At 34.9% G+C, this 22,882-nt stretch overlaps 1 protein-coding gene across 4 annotated transcripts; it reads left to right on the plus strand.

Moving 5' to 3' along the window:
- Positions 1-4,225: 4,225 nt before the first annotated feature.
- LOC306884707 (PHD finger protein 10) lies at positions 4,226-22,175 on the plus strand. Of its 4 annotated transcripts, none has more exons than XM_079440825.1 (13): positions 4,234-4,395; positions 4,789-4,895; positions 5,491-5,621; positions 5,777-5,860; positions 7,901-8,043; positions 8,584-8,733; positions 8,985-9,094; positions 9,965-10,115; positions 12,502-12,621; positions 18,500-18,608; positions 18,917-19,105; positions 21,255-21,377; positions 21,771-22,175. In XM_079440825.1, the coding sequence occupies exons 1-12, from the start codon at positions 4,327-4,329 to the stop codon at positions 21,338-21,340; spliced, it is 1,449 nt and encodes a 482-aa protein (XP_079296951.1). In that variant the 5' UTR covers positions 4,234-4,326; the 3' UTR covers positions 21,341-21,377; positions 21,771-22,175. The 4 variants fall into 4 exon arrangements, 3 of the variants coding, with proteins under 3 accessions (XP_079296950.1, XP_079296951.1, XP_079296952.1); XR_013785476.1 differs by lacking the exon at positions 21,771-22,175 and adding an exon at positions 12,706-12,976 and having other exon boundaries at positions 4,235-4,395; positions 21,255-21,514; XM_079440824.1 differs by lacking the exon at positions 21,771-22,175 and having other exon boundaries at positions 4,226-4,395; positions 21,255-21,514.
- Positions 22,176-22,882: the final 707 nt, after the last annotated feature.

A 22,882-nucleotide genomic window follows, 5' to 3' on the forward strand; every position in this document is an offset into this window, starting at 1 on the left:
GCCTCCTGCGTTCGGATTGGCTGAAAAGGCTTCCAAGCCGTCTGCGATTGGACAATTGGGGAGTCTATCATAAAGACTTCACTGCAGTGAACACATTTCCCGTAATGTCAATTATTTTCTATAATATTTTTTCATTAATCAATATTTTCAATAATTTGTAACTTCTAATCTATAGGTACACTAGAAAAATAAAAAATTGGTTATTCTATTTATTTGTTTTCTTTTTATTAATTAAATAATTGACAAATAAAACTGTGCTTTCTAACTGCTTGTTTTCTTTTAAACTAGCCTCTAAAACTAGCTTTTTCTCTATTCTATTAGTTATATATATATATATATATATATATATATATATATATATATATATATATATATATATATACATACATATATAGTGCTGTCAAACGATTAATAATCGCATTCAAAATAAAAGTTTTGTTTACATAATATATGTGTGTATACTGTGTATATTATGTATTTATAAATACAAACCCGTGCATGTATCTATTTCAGAAAAATATGTTGTTTATATATCAAATATACTTATATATCATTTTAAATATAATAATATAAATATTCCATTGTCCTCATTTGTAAATCGATTTGGATAAAAGCATCTGCTAAATGTCTAAAATGGTAAAATGCAAGATAAAAAATAATAATAATCTTAAATAATTAATCAGGATGCTCCATGGCTTTAAGTAGAAGACACACAAAGACATTATCAGACATTCGTTGTTTGACTTTAAAAGACATCAACAGTGTGACAAATGACATAAGGAAATAGAAGTGCAAACAGAATTTATATATATGTATAAAAACTTAAATTAAAGAAAAAAACTCACTTTAAATGAAACCTTAATAATCATTAATAAATAAATAATTAATAAATTAATAAATAGTTATGTCTATTTAATGAATAATGCAAAAAATCCAAATATTTCCTATAATTTAAGTAGAATTGTTCCAATTAAAAGTACATCTAATGTAAATAAGAAAGTGATTTAAATGAAATATAAAATCTTTAAATGAATTTATTATTAGTGTTTAAATCAAAGTACAGTTGGTAGTGATCATTTTCCTATCGGCAGTACAATTGGTTTAGATATAGAACAAACTGTGGTGGAAAGAATGCCAAGGTGGACGTTTAAAGCAGCAAACTGGGAAAAATGTAAGGAGTTATGTCATAACAGAATGTCTGAATTTTGTAATTAAGATGTAGAAGTTTTTAATTATAAGTTATGTGAGGTGATACAGAATACTGCTGAAGAAGTAATAGGAAAGAAGAAGGCTGGTAAAAGGAAGAAAGCCGTTCCATGGTGGAACGAGGAGTGTAGTGAGGCAATAAGTAAAAGAAATAAAGCACTTAAGAAGGTCATTTAGTTATCACGATTTTATTAAGTATAAAAGAGCACAGGCCATAGTGAGGAGAGTAATTCGGACATCTAAGAGAAATTATTGGAGGGAATTTTGCAGTAATATTGGTCAAGATATTACAATTAATGACGTATGGAGTATGATAAGAAACATGGGAGGGAAATCAAGAAATAGTAACATGCCTGTATTAGTATTTAACGATAGATTAATAATATCAGATAGTGATAAAGCAGAAACGTTTGTTAAAGTACATAGTAATTCTAATTTATCAGAAGAAATGAGGAGGTATAGGGAACAGATCATGAGGAAGAACCCTCAGTTACTGGAGGAAAAAGGACCATCTGGATGTACGTTAGATTCAGTTTACTCTGTATGAGTTGAAGAAAGCATTGGCAGGGGTTAAACAAACTTCTCCTGGAAGAGATGATATTTGCAATGAGATGGTAAAACATCTATCAGAGAATTCACTAAATATCATTTTGAGCCTCTTTAATAAGGTGTGGGAATCAGGGAAGTTACCAGCTGACTGGAAGCATGGTGTCATAGTGCCAATCGCAAAGCCTGGCAAAGATCATACTCAGCCTAATAACTACAGGCCCATAGCATTAACATTGAATCTTTGTAAACTGATGGAACGTATGGTAATGAGCAGATCGGTGCATGTCATTGAGAAGAAAAACCTTTTATCTTCATACCAAAGTGGTTTCCAGAAAGGGCGAAACACGATGGACTCTGTGCTCTGCTTGGAAGCTGAAATAAGAAAGGCACAGGTTAACAAAGAAGTGCTAGTAGGAGTATTTTTCGATGTTGAAAAAGCATATGACATAATTTTCTATTAAAATGGATATTAAAGGAAGAATGTACAATTGGATCAAGAGTTTCTTGTTTAAAGAACTATACAAGTTAGAGTGGGTTCTGCTTTTTCTCTGATTGATCCAGTAGAGAATGGAACACCTCAGGGAAGTGTTAGTAGTCCTATTCTGTTCAGTTTAATGATTAATGATATATTCACACAGATAGACATGGGTATAGGAAGGTCCTTGTATGCAGATGACGGAGCGCTGTGGAAAAGGGGGCGCAATGTGGGGCATGTGGAGAAGTGTATGCAGACTGCTGTTAAAACAGAGAGCTAGAGAATGGGGTTTCCGTTTCTCTGTCTCTAAAACTCAGGTGATATGTTTTACAAAGAGAAAAATCAATCCAATTATAAAGATTAAATTGTATGGAAAACAATTAGAGCAGGTGAATTTTAGAATTCATATACAGAAAATGGTTGAGAAATGCAAAAAAGCAATCAATTTAATGAGGTGTTTGGCAGGAGTTGAATGGGGAGCATGTCGACAGTCTCTTAAAAGAACATACTGTGCACTGATAAGAGCAGTTTTTGATTATGGTAGTATGGTGTATATAGCTCTGCATCTAAATCACAACTTTTTAAGGTTGAGGCAATTCAATCACAAGCACTTAGAATATATTGTGGAGCAATAAGATCATCTCCAATTACAGCAGTACAAGTAGAAATGGGAGAAATGCCTCTTGAATTTAAAAGGCTCAAGTTAAAGATGAGATACTGGATTAATATAAAAGCTCACTCAGATAGTCATCCAATTAAGAAAGTTCTGAAGAATTGCTAGGAATACGAGTATAAAAATGTATCAAGCTTTGGATGGACTGCCAATGAGGAGGCACAAAGAATGGGATTAAGTGACATCAAAATAGCCCCTTCTGTGGCAACTTCAGCAATTCCTCCTTGGCTTCTCCCTATGCCAGTAGTTGACACTCAACTTTACGAAGAAAAACATAACAAGGAAAGAAGTATATTAACACATATAGCAGTGCAGCTATATACCGAACAAACATATTATAGCACAGTAAAAATATACACGGATGGCTCTAGACATCCTGAATCTGGATTCACCGCTGCAGCAGTTTATATACCCCAATTCAAAGTCAAAATGTCAAAAAGAAGTTCAGATCATATTTCTGTTTTTACTACAGAGATTATAGCAATATTCCCAGCTCTTCAATGGATAGAAGAAGTACAACCAATAAGATCAGTAATTTGCACAGACTCCCTTTCAGTTTTAAATAGCTTGTTAAGTGGAAATGCAACAGCAAGACAAGATATGATATTAGAAGTGATGCAGAGTTTATTTAGAATAAGTCAATCCGGACTAATAGTAAACCTCATGTGGGTACCATCACACATGGGCGTGGAAGGAAATGAGGAGGCAGACCATCTGGCCAAACAGGCTTTGAAACATGCACAAATGGACATTAAAGTGCCAATGAGTAAAACAGAAGTAAAAGGGTTAATCGCAAATGAAATGAGAAAGAAATGGCAGAAGGAGTGGGATTGTGGAACAAAAGGTAGACACTTATATCACATTCAAGAGAAAGTAGGGCTAGAAAGAAGAAAGTATGGCAAAAGAAAAGATGAGGTTTTAATGTCAAGGATGTGTATTGGACATTGTTTGTTAAATCAGTGCCTACATAGAATGGGGAAAGTGGGATAAATGTGGTCCGGCTGAATCAATACAACACGTTCTTATAGTGATGCATATGAAAGAGAAAGATTGATACTAATTCAAGTGTTAAGATCCTTGGGAATAAATCATTTGTCACCTCAGGTCATGTTAAGAAATGGCCCAAAGCAATCAAGAATATTAAATTAATTAAATATTTTCTTAAAAGAAACAAGACTGATAAACAGAATTTAAGAGATTGTAGTATTATTTAGTATTTTTTGTTTTGTTTTTCTTCCTAAACATTATGCGCTTCACACTCCTATCCAGTAGGTGACGGGAATGCACCATTTTAGTTGGTCTGCCAACCGCCATTAATACCAGAAGAAGAAGAAGATTATTAGCGCGTGTGTGATGCACAGGACTTGTTGTGCTCGCGCTCCTAGTTTCCGGTCGGAGCGTGACGCTCTTTCATCAGCGGAACATGGCAGCTGTGCTTTCACCGAGACCGTGCGATAGCAATCCTGCCACTCCTGGGACGCAGTCGGGGAAGGTTTGTGGGTGTTTAGGGTTACATCTTGTTGCACAGACCACTGTTATAGCATTCTAGTATATAAGTCATACATCTGTGCGGTTACCGCGTCTATAACAGCGCGAATGTGAGCAACGGTCGTCTTTGTTTATTTACTATTAGCCTGCTAGCCGATGAAGCTAAAGATAGAGATGAACAGACGATGCTCAGAGAAATATGCTTTTAAAACAAATTAACGCATATGAACGGAACCCAGCTGCCTGTCTAGCTGTTTTTGGCCAGTCATTGATAGTTTCCAAGGCCTCATAATGTGATTTTATGGGCTTCAGACCTGGGTAGCCCTTCCAAACATAATATCACTCAATCCAGATTGAAAAATCCTTGACCGAATCATATTTCTGACTCTTCAAACAGGATGACATTGAGGAGAACTCCAGTGATGGTAGTCAAGCCCCCAAGAGACGCAGGATGGGCTCAGGAGACAGTTCCAGGAGCTGTGACACATCCAACCACGAGCTGGGGTGAGAGATCATTACACACTCTTTCTATTGTGCCATGCTGATCTGTCAGTTCCTAAACACCCAGGTGAATAGGGTATATCAACACACTACCCCAGATTAATTGCTTATATGCAAATGAGGTATCATCAACATACACACGTGTATATATGCTGTAATTTGCCTCTACAACTCATTTTGAGAAAGTGCAATAAATAAATACTAAAGTGGAATAAAAGAAACACTTAAGTGATTTGGAATATTTTCTTCCCACTAGTCTGAAACAACACCTTATGAAAAGCCCAAATCTCAAAATTGACCTGTGCTTGAGGGGAAAAAAGTTTTTTTGCCTTAAAATAATGTATCTAAAATATTTCTTACCAGTCTCAAAACTTTATCTTATTTATGTTTATTATAAATATTCCTTTCCCATGACAATGGAATTATGTAGCTGTTTTTCCTTGAACCATCATTTTTCACTTATGTAGCTTGGAGTATTTCTATGAATCCACACCTGTCATCTGTTCATGGCTTTATTGGTTGGGCAAAACTGTTTTTACTCTTTACTCTGACACATTGATGCCTTTACTGTGTATAGAGCCGTTCCATTTCATTACAGACCAACATACTTTCCTGCTGAGAATCTGACCGAATACAAGTGGCCTCCGGATGACACGGGGGAGTATTATATGTTACAAGAACAAGTGAGCGAGTATTTGGGAGTCACGTCATTCAAACGGAAATATCCAGGTATGAACAACAAGCGCCTTAACTGTCTGCAAGGACAGAGGTTTTCACGTTATTGGTCAAGTAGTGGTTATATTTTCAGATTCGGTTACATATGACAGATTCATTTTTGTACTTTCTGAATCCCTTGCATTTTTTTTTTTTCAACTTCATACTAGATTTGGAAAGAAGAGACCTGTCTCACAAAGAAAAACTTTATCTGAGAGAGCAAAATGTCATTACAGAAACACAGTGTACTTTGGGTAAGAATTCAGTTTTTCTTATTTCTGTTTCTTTTATATCTTGAATGTATAAAAAAAAAATAATAATTTTGTAAAATTGAAAACTTGTAGTTCTTTATTCTTACCCTTTAAAATAGGGGTGGGCGATATGGAAAAAAATATCACAATTCTTTTTTAGAAATATCAGGATTTTATCACAATTCTTTGTCTTGTTGGTTTTACTATTTTGCAAGTTGTCTGAGCATTACAGCCAAACTAATTTCCCTATAATAAAGACAAAGCCTTTCAAGGTAACCAAAAACCTGATATTTAGGCCAAAGTGGGCAAAGATAAAAATCTTTGTCATTATTTTATTTATGTTATTAAAAAAATAAGGACAAAGATACACATACAAATAAACCAAACAGTGCTTTGTTTTCAGGTACAATAGGTGTATTTAGCAGGAGCATTCAAGAAGTTGAATGAACAAATCTAAAAATAAAACACTACATAGACTAATACAGCTGCTTGAGGAAACAAAGTTCTTCAGTCAAGAGCAGCGAGCGATTTTTCTCTTTGCGGTTTGTTGTTTTTATTAACGTTAAAGGAATAGTTCAACCAAAAATAAAAATTGTCATCTGTCTGTCATTTCTGTCAGTGTTTTTTACTCAAAAGTTGTTTTAAACCTGAATGAGTTTCTTTCTTCTGCTGAACATAAATGCTATTTTGAAGAAGGTGGAAAACCAAACAGTTGCTGGTCCACAGTGTCTTCTGTAGTATTTTGGACCAATCAATGTAGACCAGCAACTATTTGGTTACCCACGTTCTTCAAAATATCTTCTTTTGTGTTCAGCACAAGAAAGAAATTAATACAGGTTTGGGACAACATGTGAGTGAGTAAATAATGACAGAAATTACATTTTAGGGTGAACTATCCCTTTAATTACTGTCGGCAGCATGTTTAGTGTCCTGTCCCTTTAAGACCTGCACGCATCTAATATACAGGCAGTGCTGGGTGTAATTAGTTACTGTAATTTAATTACAATTAAAGTAATGTAAGGGATTACTCTTATTTTTCCTGTAATTTAATTATAATTACTTCTTATGCAATTGAACTTAATGCGGTGTATAAACTGTAGAACATTTATATACAATACTGGATTTAACATCAAATTTAAAGTCTAACCTTGAAATGCATGCTTTTTATGTACTTTAGTGAGTTAATAAGAATATTAGTAACACTTTAGTGTCTCACTAACTAGTTGGTAATTAGCATGAATATTACTGGGATATTGGTGGCCTAATGGTTAGAGAGTCGGACTCGTAGGTTAATAAGTAATTAAATACTTTTTGGAAAGAGTAATTCATACAGCAATCTAATTACACTGTTGAAGATGTAATTAGTGACTTGTAGTTAATTACTTTTTAAAGTAACTTACCCAACACTGTATACAGGCATGTATCCGTTTTTCTCTCCACTGTTTACTTTCATCTATATGTAGTCTATATGTAAACCTTGTGTGTTTTGACAGTATTTGCGCAAAAGATAACTTAGTTCAGAAATCAGGCGCTGTTCGACAGGCTTTTTAGTGCGCATCAGGTGTATGTGCTCAGAAAAAGTGCACCTCAGACCAGCGCGTGAATGAAACATTTAACCAGCAAGGCTTTAAAGCACATGCAAATAATGTACTTTTGCGATTGTGAATAAGTGCAGTGTCCTGTGAGAGTAATTCTACCGCTGTATGTGGTGTTGTACAGTATCTTGAGACGGAGGCGCCAGAACTGTAACTGATAGAATGTGCGCTGTAGCACGATACTACGATATTTCTTCAAAAAAGCAGATCGTGGAGATGTTTTTATTGTCCACGATCAAAAAGCATCATATCGCATAACCCTACCTGAAAATATCCGATGGAGTGTCAGTGTACAAACTCAAATGGTTTACTTTTCCAACACTGTGGTTTAATTCATAATTTGCTCCACTTGGCATTTCTGTAGCTTGAGTTATTGTAGTAGTTGTAATAAGAAGTTGAGTGTATCAGCCTAAGACCGCTATACCAAAATTGCTCTCTTCTCCCCCAGGTCTGACTGCTCTGCGCAGTGATGAAGTCATTGATTTGATGATCAAGGAGTATCCAGCCAAACATGCAGAGTACTCTGTCATACTCCAGGAGCGAGAGCGCCAGCGGATCACTAAGGAATACTCTGTGAGCACTCTTAGTGCGGTGAGTAACACACACTCCTTTATTTATTATAGAATGTATATATTAATCTTATATTCATAATTATTTTAATCAGCAAAGACGCATTAAATTGACCAAAAGTGCTTTTTACAAATTTTCTCAAAGAATCCTGAAAACAGTACCACAGTTTGCATAAAATATTAAGCAGCACAGTAACAGTTGTTTTCAAAATTGATAATAATAATAATAATAATAAATGTTTCTTGAGCAGCAAATCAGTATATTAGAATGATTTCTGAAGGATCATGTGACACTGAAGACTGGAGTAATGATGTTTAAAATTCAACTGCATCACAGGAATAAATGAAAATAAAAATGTTGATAATGTTTTCAACATTATTGTATAAAATATTTATGTAATATTTATAGATTTGAGAAAACTTGAGTAATTTTATGAAACAAAATGCTTCAGTGATTTCTCTAAAGTCTGGTATTTCCTTATATGCAGGGATAATGATAAATACTGGTTGTTCTTTGCTAAAAGGCTGTGAGTGCTAATGGACTGACTGTTTTCTTTTTTAGCAAATGCAGCAACAGAATCCTCAAAAAGTTGAAGCCAGTAAAGTGCCCGAGTACATAAAGAAAGCAGCTAAAAAAGCTGCTGAATTCAACAGTAATTTCAACCGAGAGCGGATGGAGGAGAGGAGGGCTTATTTTGACCTTCAAACACATGTAAGATATGCTCATATTCTTGAATCTGATAATCTGATTGGTGTGTAATATGCATATAAAACTGCTTCACCACCCAGAAAACTCAGGGACCTTCCAAACAGTAGCCTGGCAACACGCTAGCAATGACTCTGAACACCTAATTAATCACTTACAGACCTTAAGTTAGCACTATATTTCATTTTGGCACAATTTTGAAAACGTGCTTTTTTCCAGGTCTCATTGCTTGTTTGCATTTTCTCTTTTACCTCTAGATTATTCAAGTACCTCAAGGAAGATACAAAGTCCTCCCTCCAGAAAGAACCAAGACCGGTGCATACCCAGTTGCCCTCATTCCTGGCCAGTTCCAAGAGTACTACAAAAGGTGAATTTTGTAATAAATTATTTAATTACAGCAAAATCCTGCTGAGCTTCTGATTTTCCTGTTTATGATTTGCTATAGCCACCAGTGTACTTGAGAATGACGAACGCCTTGAATTCGTTCAGCGCTCTGAAATAGAATTTCCTCAGCTGACGCAGATGGTACAGTCTTTGCCTGGCTTTCTTAACCTGTGTTTGGATGTGTGTAGTCCAAGTCAGGTTCTCGGAGATGTTTACGCCGAGGTACTTGAAGCTACTCACCCTCTCCACAGGGGTCCTACTGATCATAAGAGGAGTGTAGGGCTGCTGCTGTCTCTTCCTAAAGTCCATGATCAGCTCTTTAGTTTTCCCCACATTCAGAGAGAGACAGTTGTCCTGGCACCATGATGTGAGTCTCTCTATCTCATCCAAGTATGCGGTCTCATCGTTGTTGGAGATGAGGCCCAGAACCACAGTATCATCAGCAAATTTGACAATAGATGTGGAGCTGTGAGAGGACACGCAGTCATGCATGTAGAGAGAGTAGAGCAGGGGACTCAGGACACAGCCCTGTGGGGCTCCTACGTTCAGAGTGATGGAGTTTGAGGTGAACTGGCCAACTTTCACCACTTGAGGTCTGCCGGTGAGGAAGTCTTGAATCCAGTCACAGAGTGAGGAGTTTAGGCCGAGGTCTGTGAGTTTAGATGCCAGCTTGATGGGGACTATAGTGTTGAAAGCTGAGCTATAGTCAATGAATAGCAGCCTTACATAATTCAATAGCAGCCTTACATAATACCTACATTTCACTGCTGGTTATACCCTGTATAATTGTGTATGTGACAAATAAAAACTCTTGAACTTGACTGGGATTTTCTTGCCTCGTCCATGTTTGTAGGTACTCTCCAAATGAGCTCCGCTACTTACCCTTGAACACCGCTCTATACGAGCCTCCACTGGACCCGGAGCTGCCTGCCCTGGACAGTGATGGTGATTCTGATGATGGTGAGGATGGTAAAGAGGACGGCAAAAAAAATAAAGGTTCCTCGGTAAGTTGACTTCATGTGAGTACCTGTTATTAATAAAACTTCAGTTAATTATTTTTTTTGTCTTTTACATTTGGACAACTGTAAAGCCAGGTGTTTGCTTTAAGGATATCAAATGCAATTTAGTCACTTTAATTTTAGTATTTATTTGATTAATTAATTTATTTGTTGGAATAACATGCATGAATGACAAGAAAGTGTATTAAGAAAGTACATGGGGGTTCATTTTGATTTTATGTTCACTATAAAGTTACCCCAAAACTATGTTTGCAATACCTTCTGCTTTCATAATCATTTCCAAAATCCTAAGTGATATTTAAAGAGAAAAAATGTAGGCTGGGACAAGTATTATTAGTGTTAGCTAAAACTATTAAAAGTCTTGGTAACTTTATTTTAAGGACAAATTCTCATTATTAACTAGTTGTTTATTAGCATGCATATTTATAGCTGTTTATTAGTACTAAAGCACAAATTAAATGCTTTATTCTGCATGACCATATTTTAGGTCCCTTAATCCACCCCATACCTAAACTTAACAGCTACCTTACTAACTATTATTAAGCAGCAAATTAGTAGTTTGAGGCAAAAGTCACAGTTAATAGTGAGAACTGGTCCCCAAACTAAAGTGTAACCAAAAACTTCAACTTATTTATTACAGTTAGTTGGCAAAGCAGCATTTCTTATTTTTATGGTAAACTAAAGTGCTAAAATTACTAAAACTGAAATAAATCTAAATTTAAATGTGTGTATGTATATTAATAGTGCTGTCAATCGATTAAAAAAATGAATTGCGTTAATCACGATTAATCGCAAATTTAAAATACTAGGATTTACCTGTAAATTGTAAAATGCATCATGTAATCACAACGCAAAACTGCATAGAATATACAACCAGATCACTCAAATCTCTGCAAAAAATTATTATGAATGATTTGAAATGTTAATTTAGATTTGTTAGTGAAAAATAAAATATAAATATAATATTAAAAATATATTTTTTAAATACAACATTGAATTATTGAATTATATTTTATATTTATTTTATGTAGGCCTATTTTCTTAACTAGTAAAACTACACACTCTGAACAATTATATGTGGATTAGTTAGTATGAATAGTTAGTAAAATCAAGAAACATATGTAAAATAGGGCACAATGTACTGTGATAATTTGAAGGAATTTTCTGTGTTGATATTTCACAGGTTTTTTAATGTCCTGGCAGAAAATTCCCTTTTCCTACAATATTTTTAAACTGATCAACAAGGTGTTATCATAAATGAACAATTGCAACTAGTGGTATGTGTACTGCTAGACAATTTCCTGTGTTTTTGTGTGTAATTCAGAGTAAAATGAGTGCATTTTTATCATTTGAGTCACAGTTGCTAAAAGTTGCCAAATAAATGTTAAAAATTGCTAAATTTGTTGGTGCTTTTTGAAGAAAAAGTTGCTAGGGTAGACTGAAAAGTTGCTAAATCTAGCAACGCTAAACCCGGCAACGCATATATTTACTTAGACCGAGAAACAATAAATGCATTAAACTATACATTACAATTATAGCAAATGAATAAATCATATAAATGAAAAACTTCAAATAATGAATAAAACACAAATATAATGCATACATTAAATTATAAATTAAAATGCCCCATCGGGACAAGACCACGGGAGTTAGATGAGCCCTTTACACAGTCTGACTTTGCTGCAGTTGGAATTGAACTGCAGGTTTTGTCTGGCCAGAGGAGAACTGGCCCCCCGACTGAGCCTGGTTTCTCCCAAGGTTTTTTCTCCATTCTGTCTCAGAGGGAGCTTTGGTTCCTTGCCGCTATCGCCTCTGGCTTGCTCAGTTGGGGACACTTAATTTCTGGCGATTTATCGTTTATAGCGATTATTTGATTTCACCGATACTATTTAACTAAACTGAGCCAGACAATGAAATCTCTGAATTCAATAATGAAATGCCTTTAACTGAAAATTGAGTGTTTAATCTTATCATTATACATTACTGACACTCTATCCTCCAATTTGATACTGTTAAGTGCTTTGACACAGTCTGTATTGTTAAAAGCGCTATATAAATAAAGGTGACTTGACATGACTACTTGCTGGCAACCCACCAAAATAAAAATTAGCTGATTTCATGCTAATTCATATTTTTAAGTTTACTATAAAATAATTTAATTTTTTACTCCTTAAATATAACAGTATTATCACTCTTATTTAATTTAATAAAAAAATAAAGTGCAATAATATTTTTATCACTTATTATTATTAATATTGTTATTATTTGTTATTTATAGTACAAAACTTATGTGCACCCCTGATTATAAATACCATTACAACGGATAATAGGAAGTGTATTAAATGAATTTTTATTTCATGTTTACTTTCAGGACAGTTCATCAGGAAACACTTCGGATGGAGACAGCCAAGACAGTGGAATTCAATCCAAAGTCAAGAGTAAAGAAGGCACTCCTCGCACCATCCAACACAAATCTGTCCCTGGGTACAAGGTAGAAGAAAAAAGCCCCTGATCTTTTTTTTTTTAAATAACCCAACACCTCTCTTCTCCCCTTTTCGCCACCCCTCTTTTCCAGCACTTTCAGCAGAGAAGTCCTCTTTCTTCTGACTTGATCATCAGTCACACACACACTCACTCAGACACACACACTGCCCCTGGTGGTCATAGATCGGGACTGCACGTGTCAATGGAACTTCCTTTTCCGTATGAAGAATGGCACCCATTTTTTCAGTGCCAGGAAACCCAGTGACAGTTCCTGTGTTCTGCACAGACCTTTGGAGCAATAAAGTTTTTGTGTGGTACTGCCGTTAGTTTAGGGCTTTTTTTGCTGTGATGCACTTGTGAAGGTAAATACAGTACTTCATATAGCTTAAAATACCTCTATTATTCTCTCTACCTGCCTGCTTGCCTGTCGGTTAAACTGAAGGGCATGTGAGCAGTTTGATTTGGCTGCTAAACACACAAAAAAGTGTTAATAATCCATACATATGAAACAATTGAAGAAATATTAAGGGTGCACTCAGTAATGTTTTCCCTGGTTTACAAATGTATAAGAAAAAATAATCGAATAGGACTTTTGGAAAATGACCAAGTTATTATATACAGGTCAAGTTATTTCATTCTGCGTTGAGCGGGTCTCCCCCTTATGGGTGCCGCAATGTTGAGATCACATGACCAGCTGGGTGCAACCCAACCAAGTTACTAATAGCAATAAAAGAAGCACGTTTGCAGTGTTCAAGGCACATTTTCAAAACTCTTTTCCTTTAAGCAGCAGTTCATAGTCACATTGACTGAAAGCCAAGCTCTAAAAAGGATGGAAAAAAAAGAATCAAAAGGGAATTAATTTATTTGTGAATTTTTGAGACTCCTGACATATATTTGTGCATATTCTATTTATTCGTGCATTGGTTTATTTTGTGAAACTTTTTCTATTTATTTTAGTGCTGTCAAACGATTAATCTCACCCAAAATAAAAGTTTTTGTTTGCATAATATATGTGTGTTCTGTGTATATATTTATTATGTATATATAAATACACACACATACAGTATATATTTTGAAAATATTTACATGTCTATATTTATATTCATATAATTTATATTATAAATAAATATATTTAATATATAAAAATAATTTTCTGAACTATATACATGCATGTGTGTGTATTTATATACCTAATAAATATACACTGTACACACATCTTATGTAAACAAACACTTAATTTGGATGCGATTAGTCGTTTGACAGCACTAATTTATTTGTGAATTATAAACTATTTATTGGGAAATGCAAAACAATTCTGACCCCATTAAAGCATCATAAAAGGACCATATAAAGTTATATCTTCATAAAACTTGAAATATAACTCTTCCAACTATTGTAAAATTTCAGTAATGCACGCTTAGTCTTAAAGGGGTAGTTCACCCAAATTTCGACTGACTGACTTTTATGAAGCACAAAAGAAGATATTTTGAAGAATGTTGGTAACCACAGTTTTGGTTACCAGTGACTTCCATTGTGTGGACAGAAAATGAAAAGTCATACAGGTCCTTTAATATCGTTTAACTCTGCCTTTAACAGTTAAAGTAAACTTACTGAGTGCACTTTTAAAGTTAGCTTTATGTATCCTTTATTTGTCATGCTAGTGATGCATTACTCTCTTTCAGGCATGAAATGGTTATCAAACTATTGTTTGGTATAACATTGTTAAACCGAATATCAGTGGTTTTCTACACTGACTCTATGGGCACCTTAAATATGCTTGATATGTGTTTCCTTTGATTTAGTCTGATTAAATTGTGTAAGTTGCCTTTTTTTCTTGTCAAATTGCTTGCTGGATCAACAAAAGGTTTACCTTTACACGTGACAAATTATCCACAATGCAAAACAAAATTTATACGAAGTGAATTACAGCTAACAATAATTTGGCAGTGTTATAATGCAAAAAATAATTTAGCAACTTTCCCACATATGCTTGCTACATTTCTGCTTAAATTATGCTTTGTACAATAGTTGCATTGTTTGGTTGAAAAGGTCATTTTTTTCTTGTGGAAGAAATGTTTGCATATTTTATTGGACAGTTTAAATCAATTTTGAGCTAGATGCTTAGTTCTTATGTAGTTCTGTTATCTCAGGAAGTGTGAGCGGTGGAAACTCTCCTAGGCTATTTTCTGAATAGCACACTACTGCGAGTATGCATAGTATGTAAGTTTTCTGTTTGCATAGAGTACCCAAAACACCTGCTACATTTGTTAAAGAATACTGCCAGTACACTACAGTGCGCACTGTATCCCACAATGCATTGCATTCTAACTGAAGTCTGAAATGGGATTTACCATTATTGTACAAGATGAGAGCTATATACGGCATTCATATGTAACCGTATAAGGTCATGTGACAACAGTGTAGCATACTACTGGTCGAAATGATTTGAGGCAGTGTTCTGAACAGCCTCATTTATTTTCGCCTTTTAACAATTAGTTTGTCAGGATTAAAGGCCTGTTCACACCAGGGACGATAACTAGCGAGACAACTATAATAATACATAAATATAGCAAACTATATTAGCATCCACACACCAGCGGACGATAACATTCTGTTTATTATTAGCACATGCTGCAGTTGGTTTAAATACCCAAGCTTTTTAAAGTCAGCTGGATGTCATTATTTTTATCATTCATCATCTGGAATAAATCTGATTGTGATTCCAGTGATATCGTTCTTCTCGTTATAGTTGTGATATGGATTTGAACAAGCTATCGTCTTTGGAGTAAACAGTGTTTCTGGGAGCTTAAGGTGTTTTCTTTAGCAGTTCATTATCCTGTGTTTATGGGTAGATATTGTGCCGATAATTAGTCGAATATGGCCATGATATCAGTGAGGTGTGTGTGTGTTCTGGACATTTGAAAGCACTTCCTAGTTACACTTGAAACAAAATGATAATGTTCATCTAATTTGAACGTGGTGTTGTAGTCACCAATCACTGCAGCACATATGAAAGCGTTAATTTATTAAAAGACGGTAGGTACAGCTTCTGTTGATCCTCTCACTGTACACTGTTGTTGGCTGATTTCCATCCCTCGTTTATGCAATCTCTCAAGTCTTGTTAAGAGTGTTTGTAGTTAAACAACATTAAATGTTCTTGTGTTTTTTTTTGGATGTAATACTCTTAGTTCAGCTGGTGTTTTCCTAATGTGACCGAATGAAGGATTTTGTCCTTCCGTTAACATAAGCGTGAGCTTCACTAACATCTAAACGTGTCTTTAACCTGTAGCCTGGCCTGCCTCTTTACATTTATAGTTTGTTTTTCCACAATGTTGTCACTGCTCTTTTCAGTTGGATGGTTTTTATGGTAGGGCCTTTGACATGTCAGTATTTAGAGTAACCTTTTGAAATAAAGAGGTTTTAAAGAAATTAGACTGTAGAGAGATTTCTTAATGGCTGTGAGCACTGAATGAAAGTGTAAGTAGCAAAACAAAATAGTTTTCTATTTTGTGTGCTATTTGGGGGTCCTTTTATGCACTTATGTTAGTCTTTAAAATTGGCTGTTGCTGCCATCTATTTGTTCATGATGTAGCAAATACACTGCCGCTCAAACGTTTGGGATCAGTAAGATTTTTAAAGAAGTTTCTTCTGCTCATCAAAGCTGTATCTATTTGATCAAAAATACAAAAAAAAAAAAACTATTTTGTGAAATATTATTGCAATTTGAAATAACAGTTTTCTATTTTAATATACTTTAAAATAGAATTTATTTCTGTGACGCAGCGCTGAATTTTCAGCATCATTACTCCAGTCTTCAGTGTCACTTGATCCTTCAGAAATCATCCTAATATGCTGATTTATAATCAATGTTGGAAACCGTTGTGCTGCTTCATATTTTTTTGGGACCTGTTTGTTTTAGGATTCTCTGATCAATAAAAAGTTAAATAGAACAGCATTTATTTAAAAAAAATAATTTTGTGTTACAATATACAATGCTATTCAAAAGTATACGGTCTGTATTAATACTTTTATTCAGGAGGGATGTGTTAAATGAATAAAAAGTCACAGTAAAGACTGTCAGAAAAGATTTCTATTTTGAACAAATGCTGCTCTTTTTAACTTTGTATTCATCAAAGAAAAAAGTATCACATTCCAAAAAACAATATGAAGCAACACAACAGTTCCTGCACTCATAATAAATCAGCATATTGTAATGATTTCTGAAGGACACTGAAGACTGGAGTAATGATGCTGAAAATTCAGCGCTGCGTCACGGAAATAAATTATAAATTCAATGTTAGAAATTGCAATAAGATTTCACAATATTACTGTTTTTTTCTGTATTTTTGATCGGATAAATACAGCCTTGATGAGCAGAAGAGACTCCCTTAAAAAATATAAAAAATCTTACTGATCCCAAACTTTTGAGCGGCAGTGTATGTGTGTAATAGTAGTTTAATGCGTTTTGTAGTTTCCTCTACCCAGAGTACTTGAATTTTGAACAATGCAATATTTTCTGCCTTGCTAAATGTTTTCCTGCGTGTTTTTATTTTACTGAAATGGTCTTCAAGATTTTGAATTCAAACGGTCACTTTGTGTGTCAGTCTTGATATAAATACTGTAAATGATATGCATTACTGTTCAAAAGTTTGGGGTCAGTAAGATGCATTTCAAAAATGTTTTGAAAATAGTCTCTTATGAACACCAAAGCTGCATTTAAAATAAATACATAAATGAAAAAAGGGTAATATTTTGAAATATAATTAGTTCAAATTTTAGTTCAAATAAATAGATGGCTCTATTTAATAGCCATCACTACAGTCTTCAGTGTCATCAAAACATTTTTTATTATTATCGATATTGAAAAAAGTTGTGCTGCTGAATATTTTTGTCATGATTCTGATTAGAAAGTTCAAAAATATTTTCATTCTATTATAAATGTATTTCACTTTTCATGAATTTAATGTAGCTATTCTTTCTCAATAAAATTATTAATTTCTTTTAAAAAAAAAAATTAAAAAAATCTTGCTGACCCCACACTTTTGGACAGTAGTGTGTTTTATCCTGATATATATGAAACAGAATTTAAAAAAAAAAAATGTCTTTGTTGCTTGTGTATTTATACATTTATATGCATTAAAGGTGCACTATGTGTTTTTTGCCAAACGATGTTGATATTTGAAAGCACTAAAACAAACACGCCCATAGCCCAATAGGACCTCGCCCCTATTTTGATATCTCCGCCCCGCATGTACGTACACAACCGTGGCATAACGACGATTGTGGAAACACGCGAATATGACACAAGCATATTTAAACAAAAGCCAACACAGATAAGTTGTGTGAAACAATGCAAAATCAACATTACTCTCCTATCATGAAGAAACAACACGACCTCGGCGTCCGATTCGAGCCCTTCCCGCTCCTCGAGTTCTGTCCACCACTGGAAAGCAGCTTCGGTATTTACGCGGGTCCTACCTCTTGCCTGATCACAATGTTTTGTTCCTCCAATATTTTCCTCTGTTTAATTTTCCAGTTCTCTCTATCTATAGTTGATTTGCTAATATCCGTCCTGTGCACTCAGATTGAGTGCTGTATCATTACAAGACACGCCCCTTACTGCTGATTGGCTGCAAGTGTGTTTTGGGACGTGGTCTGACACTGCGATCAAAAGCGTTTTTCCAAAAATTGCTTAGTGCACCTTTAACTATTTGTAAAATTTAAATATTAGGCTATTTTAATACCTTTTAAGATCCTGCATCCATACTCTAGTATGTTTACGAATTTAATTTAAAAAAAACAGTGGTTTTGATTCAAGCATACTATCACATGGTGTATATGACCTTGGTTGCCATGGCGTTTATAGCGTTACTCTGCCCTTGCAGCCTAAGGTCATTCCCAATGCTATATGTGGCATATGTCAGAAGGGTAAGGAGGCCAACAGGAAAGGCAAACCAGAGGCTCTCATCCACTGCTCCCAGTGCCAGAACAGCGGTAAGTCCAAACTCACTCTTCCTATTGCAAAATTTAGTATCCGTTTAGTTCCCAATTTAGCTGGCATCTTTGAGATATGTTTAACTTCTAGCAATATCCTTATGTAACCACACTGCTAGTGTTTATTCCCTCAAACATGTGTCTTCAGTGAAGTAGACGGGCAGCACTCCAACTCAAACTGTTAACCGTCTCTATTGTCTTGATTAAAGAAACTGTTATGATATCTCAAGTGTCAGGATTACTCAGTTTTTTTTTTAATAACATTGCGAGTATAGTGGAGATGATGAGAGGCCTGGGTTTGTGTTCAGGTCACCCGTCCTGCTTGGACATGAGTGTGGAGCTGGTGTCCCAGATCAAGATGTATCCCTGGCAGTGCATGGAGTGCAAGACGTGCACCGTGTGCGAGCAGCCGCACCACGAGGAGGAGATGATGTTCTGTGACAAGTGTGACCGAGGTTTCCACACCTTCTGTGTGGGCATGGACTCCATTCCTCTGGGTGAGCCTCCGACTTACATTCTTTATCATAAATGTGTATAATGAATGAAAGGTGGACAAAGTACACAACTATGTTACTTGAGTGAAAGTGCAGATACTACTAGTCAAATATTTCTCCACTACAAGTGAATGTTGTATAGACAGATTTGTACTTAAGTAAAGGTACTGAGGTACTTGCTTGTAAAAGTACGTAAAGGGATAGTTCACACAAAAATTTAAATTCTGGCATTAATTACTCACTCTCATGTCGTTCCAAATCCGTGAGACCTTCGTTCATCTCCGGAACACAAATTAAGATATTTCTGATGAAATCTGAGAGCTCTCAGACCCTCCCATAAACAGCAAAGATCCTAACACGATCAAGGCTCAGAAATGTAGCAAGGACATCGGTAAAATAATCCATGTGATTTCATAATAATCCATGTGATTTCACGTTGTTTACATATGTGATACTCTCCAAAATGGTGCTGGTGACGCAGAGGAGACAAAATGTTGAATAAAGTCATTATTTTTGTTTTCTTCGCGCACAAAAAATATTCTCTTAGCTTCGTAAAATTACGGTTGAACCACTAAAGTCACATGGATTATTTTACCGATCTCCTTGATACATTTCTGAGCCTTGATCGTGTTAGGATCCTTATTGTTTATGGTGGGTCAGAAAGCTCTCGGATTTCATCAAAAACATCTTAATTTGTGTTCCGGAGATGAACTGAGAGTGAGTAATTTTTGGGTAAACTATCCGTTTAAGTACCAAAAGTAAATTTTTTTTGTGTCAATGCAATGTTTTATTATTGTTGTATGTAATACTTACAATACCTTATGCCTCTGAAGCAACTTACAATATATTACGCCTACTGAATACACTTACTAGCCTGTAGTATCTTTGGAATAAAGAGCTTTTAGAATTTTAAAAACTCATAGAAATGTGTAGCAATTAATCCACATTTGAACAGAGTGGACAGTGAAATTGCTGTAAATACAGACTGATAAGTATAACTTTACAACAGCAACACTGCTTTAACAAAAAAGCAAAACAACAAGATTTATTTGACATCATTTCTCTGGTGGTACTTTGATGTGCTGCTTCAAGTCGAACACCTACAGTATTGTGTTTTATTAGGAGACGCACAACAGCTCTTCTGTGGCTTTAATATTTTCATTTACACAATTTAGCAAAATCAGTCTAATATATATCACAATATTAACTTCTTATTGAATTGTTGTAAATAAATATCACATTTGCAACTGGTCAGTGTTCAAATATTTCTGGGAAATCACTTCACGTAACCCTTCAAGAATAATTACTGATAGACTGTCTGGAAAAAACGTCACGTTTTAGAGAAGAAAATAATCACCCACTGACTTTCAAAGCTGCTACGGTAATGCCCTTATATAGACCTTGATAGAAATGTAGTGACGATAAAGTCATATGTTTCCAGAAAAAAATAATACTCAAGTAAAGTACAGATACTTAAGTGTACTTAAGTACAGTAATCATTTAAATGTACTTCACTACTGTCCACCTCTGTATCGTAGTAATCTGATGTTAAGCTGATGTGGAAATCTTACTTCACCTTTTTACCCCACAGACAAAAATCTGTGCAAGTGCAGGATGAGTTGTATCATTTTCCCAGAAGAGAAAAACTGTAATTATTAAAAGCATATACCTGCTTGGGTGCATTTTGTCAACGTATAGGACATACGCTGACATATATAGGACAAATATACTATTTTTCAAAAAATTGGGGTCATTACTGATATATATTTTAATGTTTTTGAAAGAAATCTCTTATGTTTGCCAAGGCTGCATATATTTGATCAAAAATACAGTAAAAATAGAACGATTGTGAAATGTATCGACTAAAATAAAATAACTGTTTTTACCTGAATATATTTTAAAATGTAACTTATTCCTGTGACTTTTAAGCAGCCATTACTGATACATTTAGATTTTTGTTTTCTTTTTAAATGATGCTTAATGTAGCAGCTGTCGAGACTGAGACTGTCACCTTGGAACACAAAAAAAAAAAGCTTTTTTTAATGTTTATTTATTTATTAGGTGGGATCAAAGGGATATTTTTGAACAGTTCTAAAGGCCAGTATTCCATATTATTTTATGAATTTTTTCTTCTTTTTCCTCTCACTCACAGGTTGCTGGGTCTGTGATTTATGCAGCAAAGAGCTACCTACACCCCAGAAGAAAGGGACAACAAAAACACCCAAAAAATCTAAATAAGGTCCAAACAGTGGACCAATGTTTTGGCAACACTTTGGTATTAATTTCTATTTTTCTATTATTTGAAGTCCATATGAGTTTTGTATGTTGCTTTAATTTTTTGTAATTTTTTATACAATTATTTCCACTTTAGATTAGGGTTTTTGTATTGTTTAATTGTTGAAAATAAATTTGAAAACAGATTTTGTGTATGCGTGTCTTACTGCTTTTGTTTTGGTCATATTAGACATTGCTCACTCCAGAGTTTAATAGTTATTTCTTAGTGACAGTCATAATTCAGACCTGAAATGTCCCGGTGCAGTAATTATGTGGCGACTCGTGTATTTTTAACTGAGCGGCAGGAACTACATTAAACTACACCATAACAACACAAGTCAGCCGTCTCAACTTTCTCTGTCTAGTGAATGGGACTGTGTGTTTTGTTGTGTAGCAGATGCCACGTGGAGGTCAATAGTGAACCAGCAGGTAACAGGTGTGTGTGACGGCTGCTCTGCCATCTGATAAGTGTGTATGAGACACAAAGGACACGCCAACCCACTCCCTGGAAAAGAGACACTTGTGAAAGCCCCGTTACAAAGGATCCAGCTTTCCATTGAGCAGTCAGGGTCTGTTTTGACCGAGGCGCAGGTGATGTCTGGTTGTTTGGTGTTGTGTAACTTGAGCGGAACAGCATCAGGTAACGTTTCAAAAGCTATCTTTCGGAAAGAAAATGATATGCCAGCCTTAAAGAAAAGTAGTCGTGTGCAACCAGGGTTACTGTATGCCGTCTTTGGCTGTTCTGATCTTTTATTATAAACTTTTACAGCATGTCCTATTAAATTTCAACTCCATGTCCAGGTATATTGTGTCTTATTGGTGTCATAAAGTTTAAATCATTGAATGAGTGTGTGCAGATATCTAATGACACATGGTGTTTATCTATCTATCTATCTAATCCTATACTCTAGGACTAAAAAAAAAAGTTTGAGGTCGGTTCGATTTTAAATGTTTTTGAAAATATCTTATGATCACAAATGCTGCATTTATTTGTTAAAAAAAGTTCTCTATTTTATAATATCGTAAGAGTAATTTCAGCATCATTACTCCAGTCTTCAGAGTCACATGATCCTTCAGAAATGATACTGATTTGCAGACAATAATATATAAATAAATGTTATAAAAAATAAATGGTAATAATTAAGCTAAGCCTAGCTAAATTCACTTTTTCGTCACTTGGTGTTTAGCAAATTTCTTTATAAATACTACATGGTTGGATATTTTATCTGATGCAATGCTGTTGAGACGGTGGTGATGGTGTCAAATATTTTTTACTGCCTGTAGAGATGAGGTATAATACATGCATTTACAAATCATTTTTCTGTTGTGGTGTTAAAGAGCGATTCCGAGTTAAACCTGTGGGCTCCACGCGAGGGCGCAGTTACTCTGTTGATATGTTAACATCAGTATAGAGCACGAGCGCTCGGTCATTTCAGGTGCATTATCTATATAGCTTAACCTCCTTAGACACAGACATTTTTTTACGGAAAAAAGCATAAGACACAT

This window comes from Barbus barbus, assembly GCF_936440315.1.
Source record: "Barbus barbus genome assembly, chromosome: 18".
In the NCBI taxonomy this organism is placed as follows: domain Eukaryota; kingdom Metazoa; phylum Chordata; class Actinopteri; order Cypriniformes; family Cyprinidae; genus Barbus; species Barbus barbus.

Excerpts from the sequence above, each read along its gene's own strand:
- LOC306884707 (XM_079440824.1), top strand. The coding sequence starts at position 4,327 with ATGGCAGCTGTGCTTTCACCGAGACCGTGCGATAGCAATCCTGCCACT. Across the intron at positions 8,734-8,984 it reads ATTTTGACCTTCAAACACAT|ATTATTCAAGTACCTCAAGG; the intron begins GTAAGATATGCT and ends TTTTACCTCTAG. Across the intron at positions 10,116-12,501 it reads AAAAAAATAAAGGTTCCTCG|GACAGTTCATCAGGAAACAC; the intron begins GTAAGTTGACTT and ends GTTTACTTTCAG.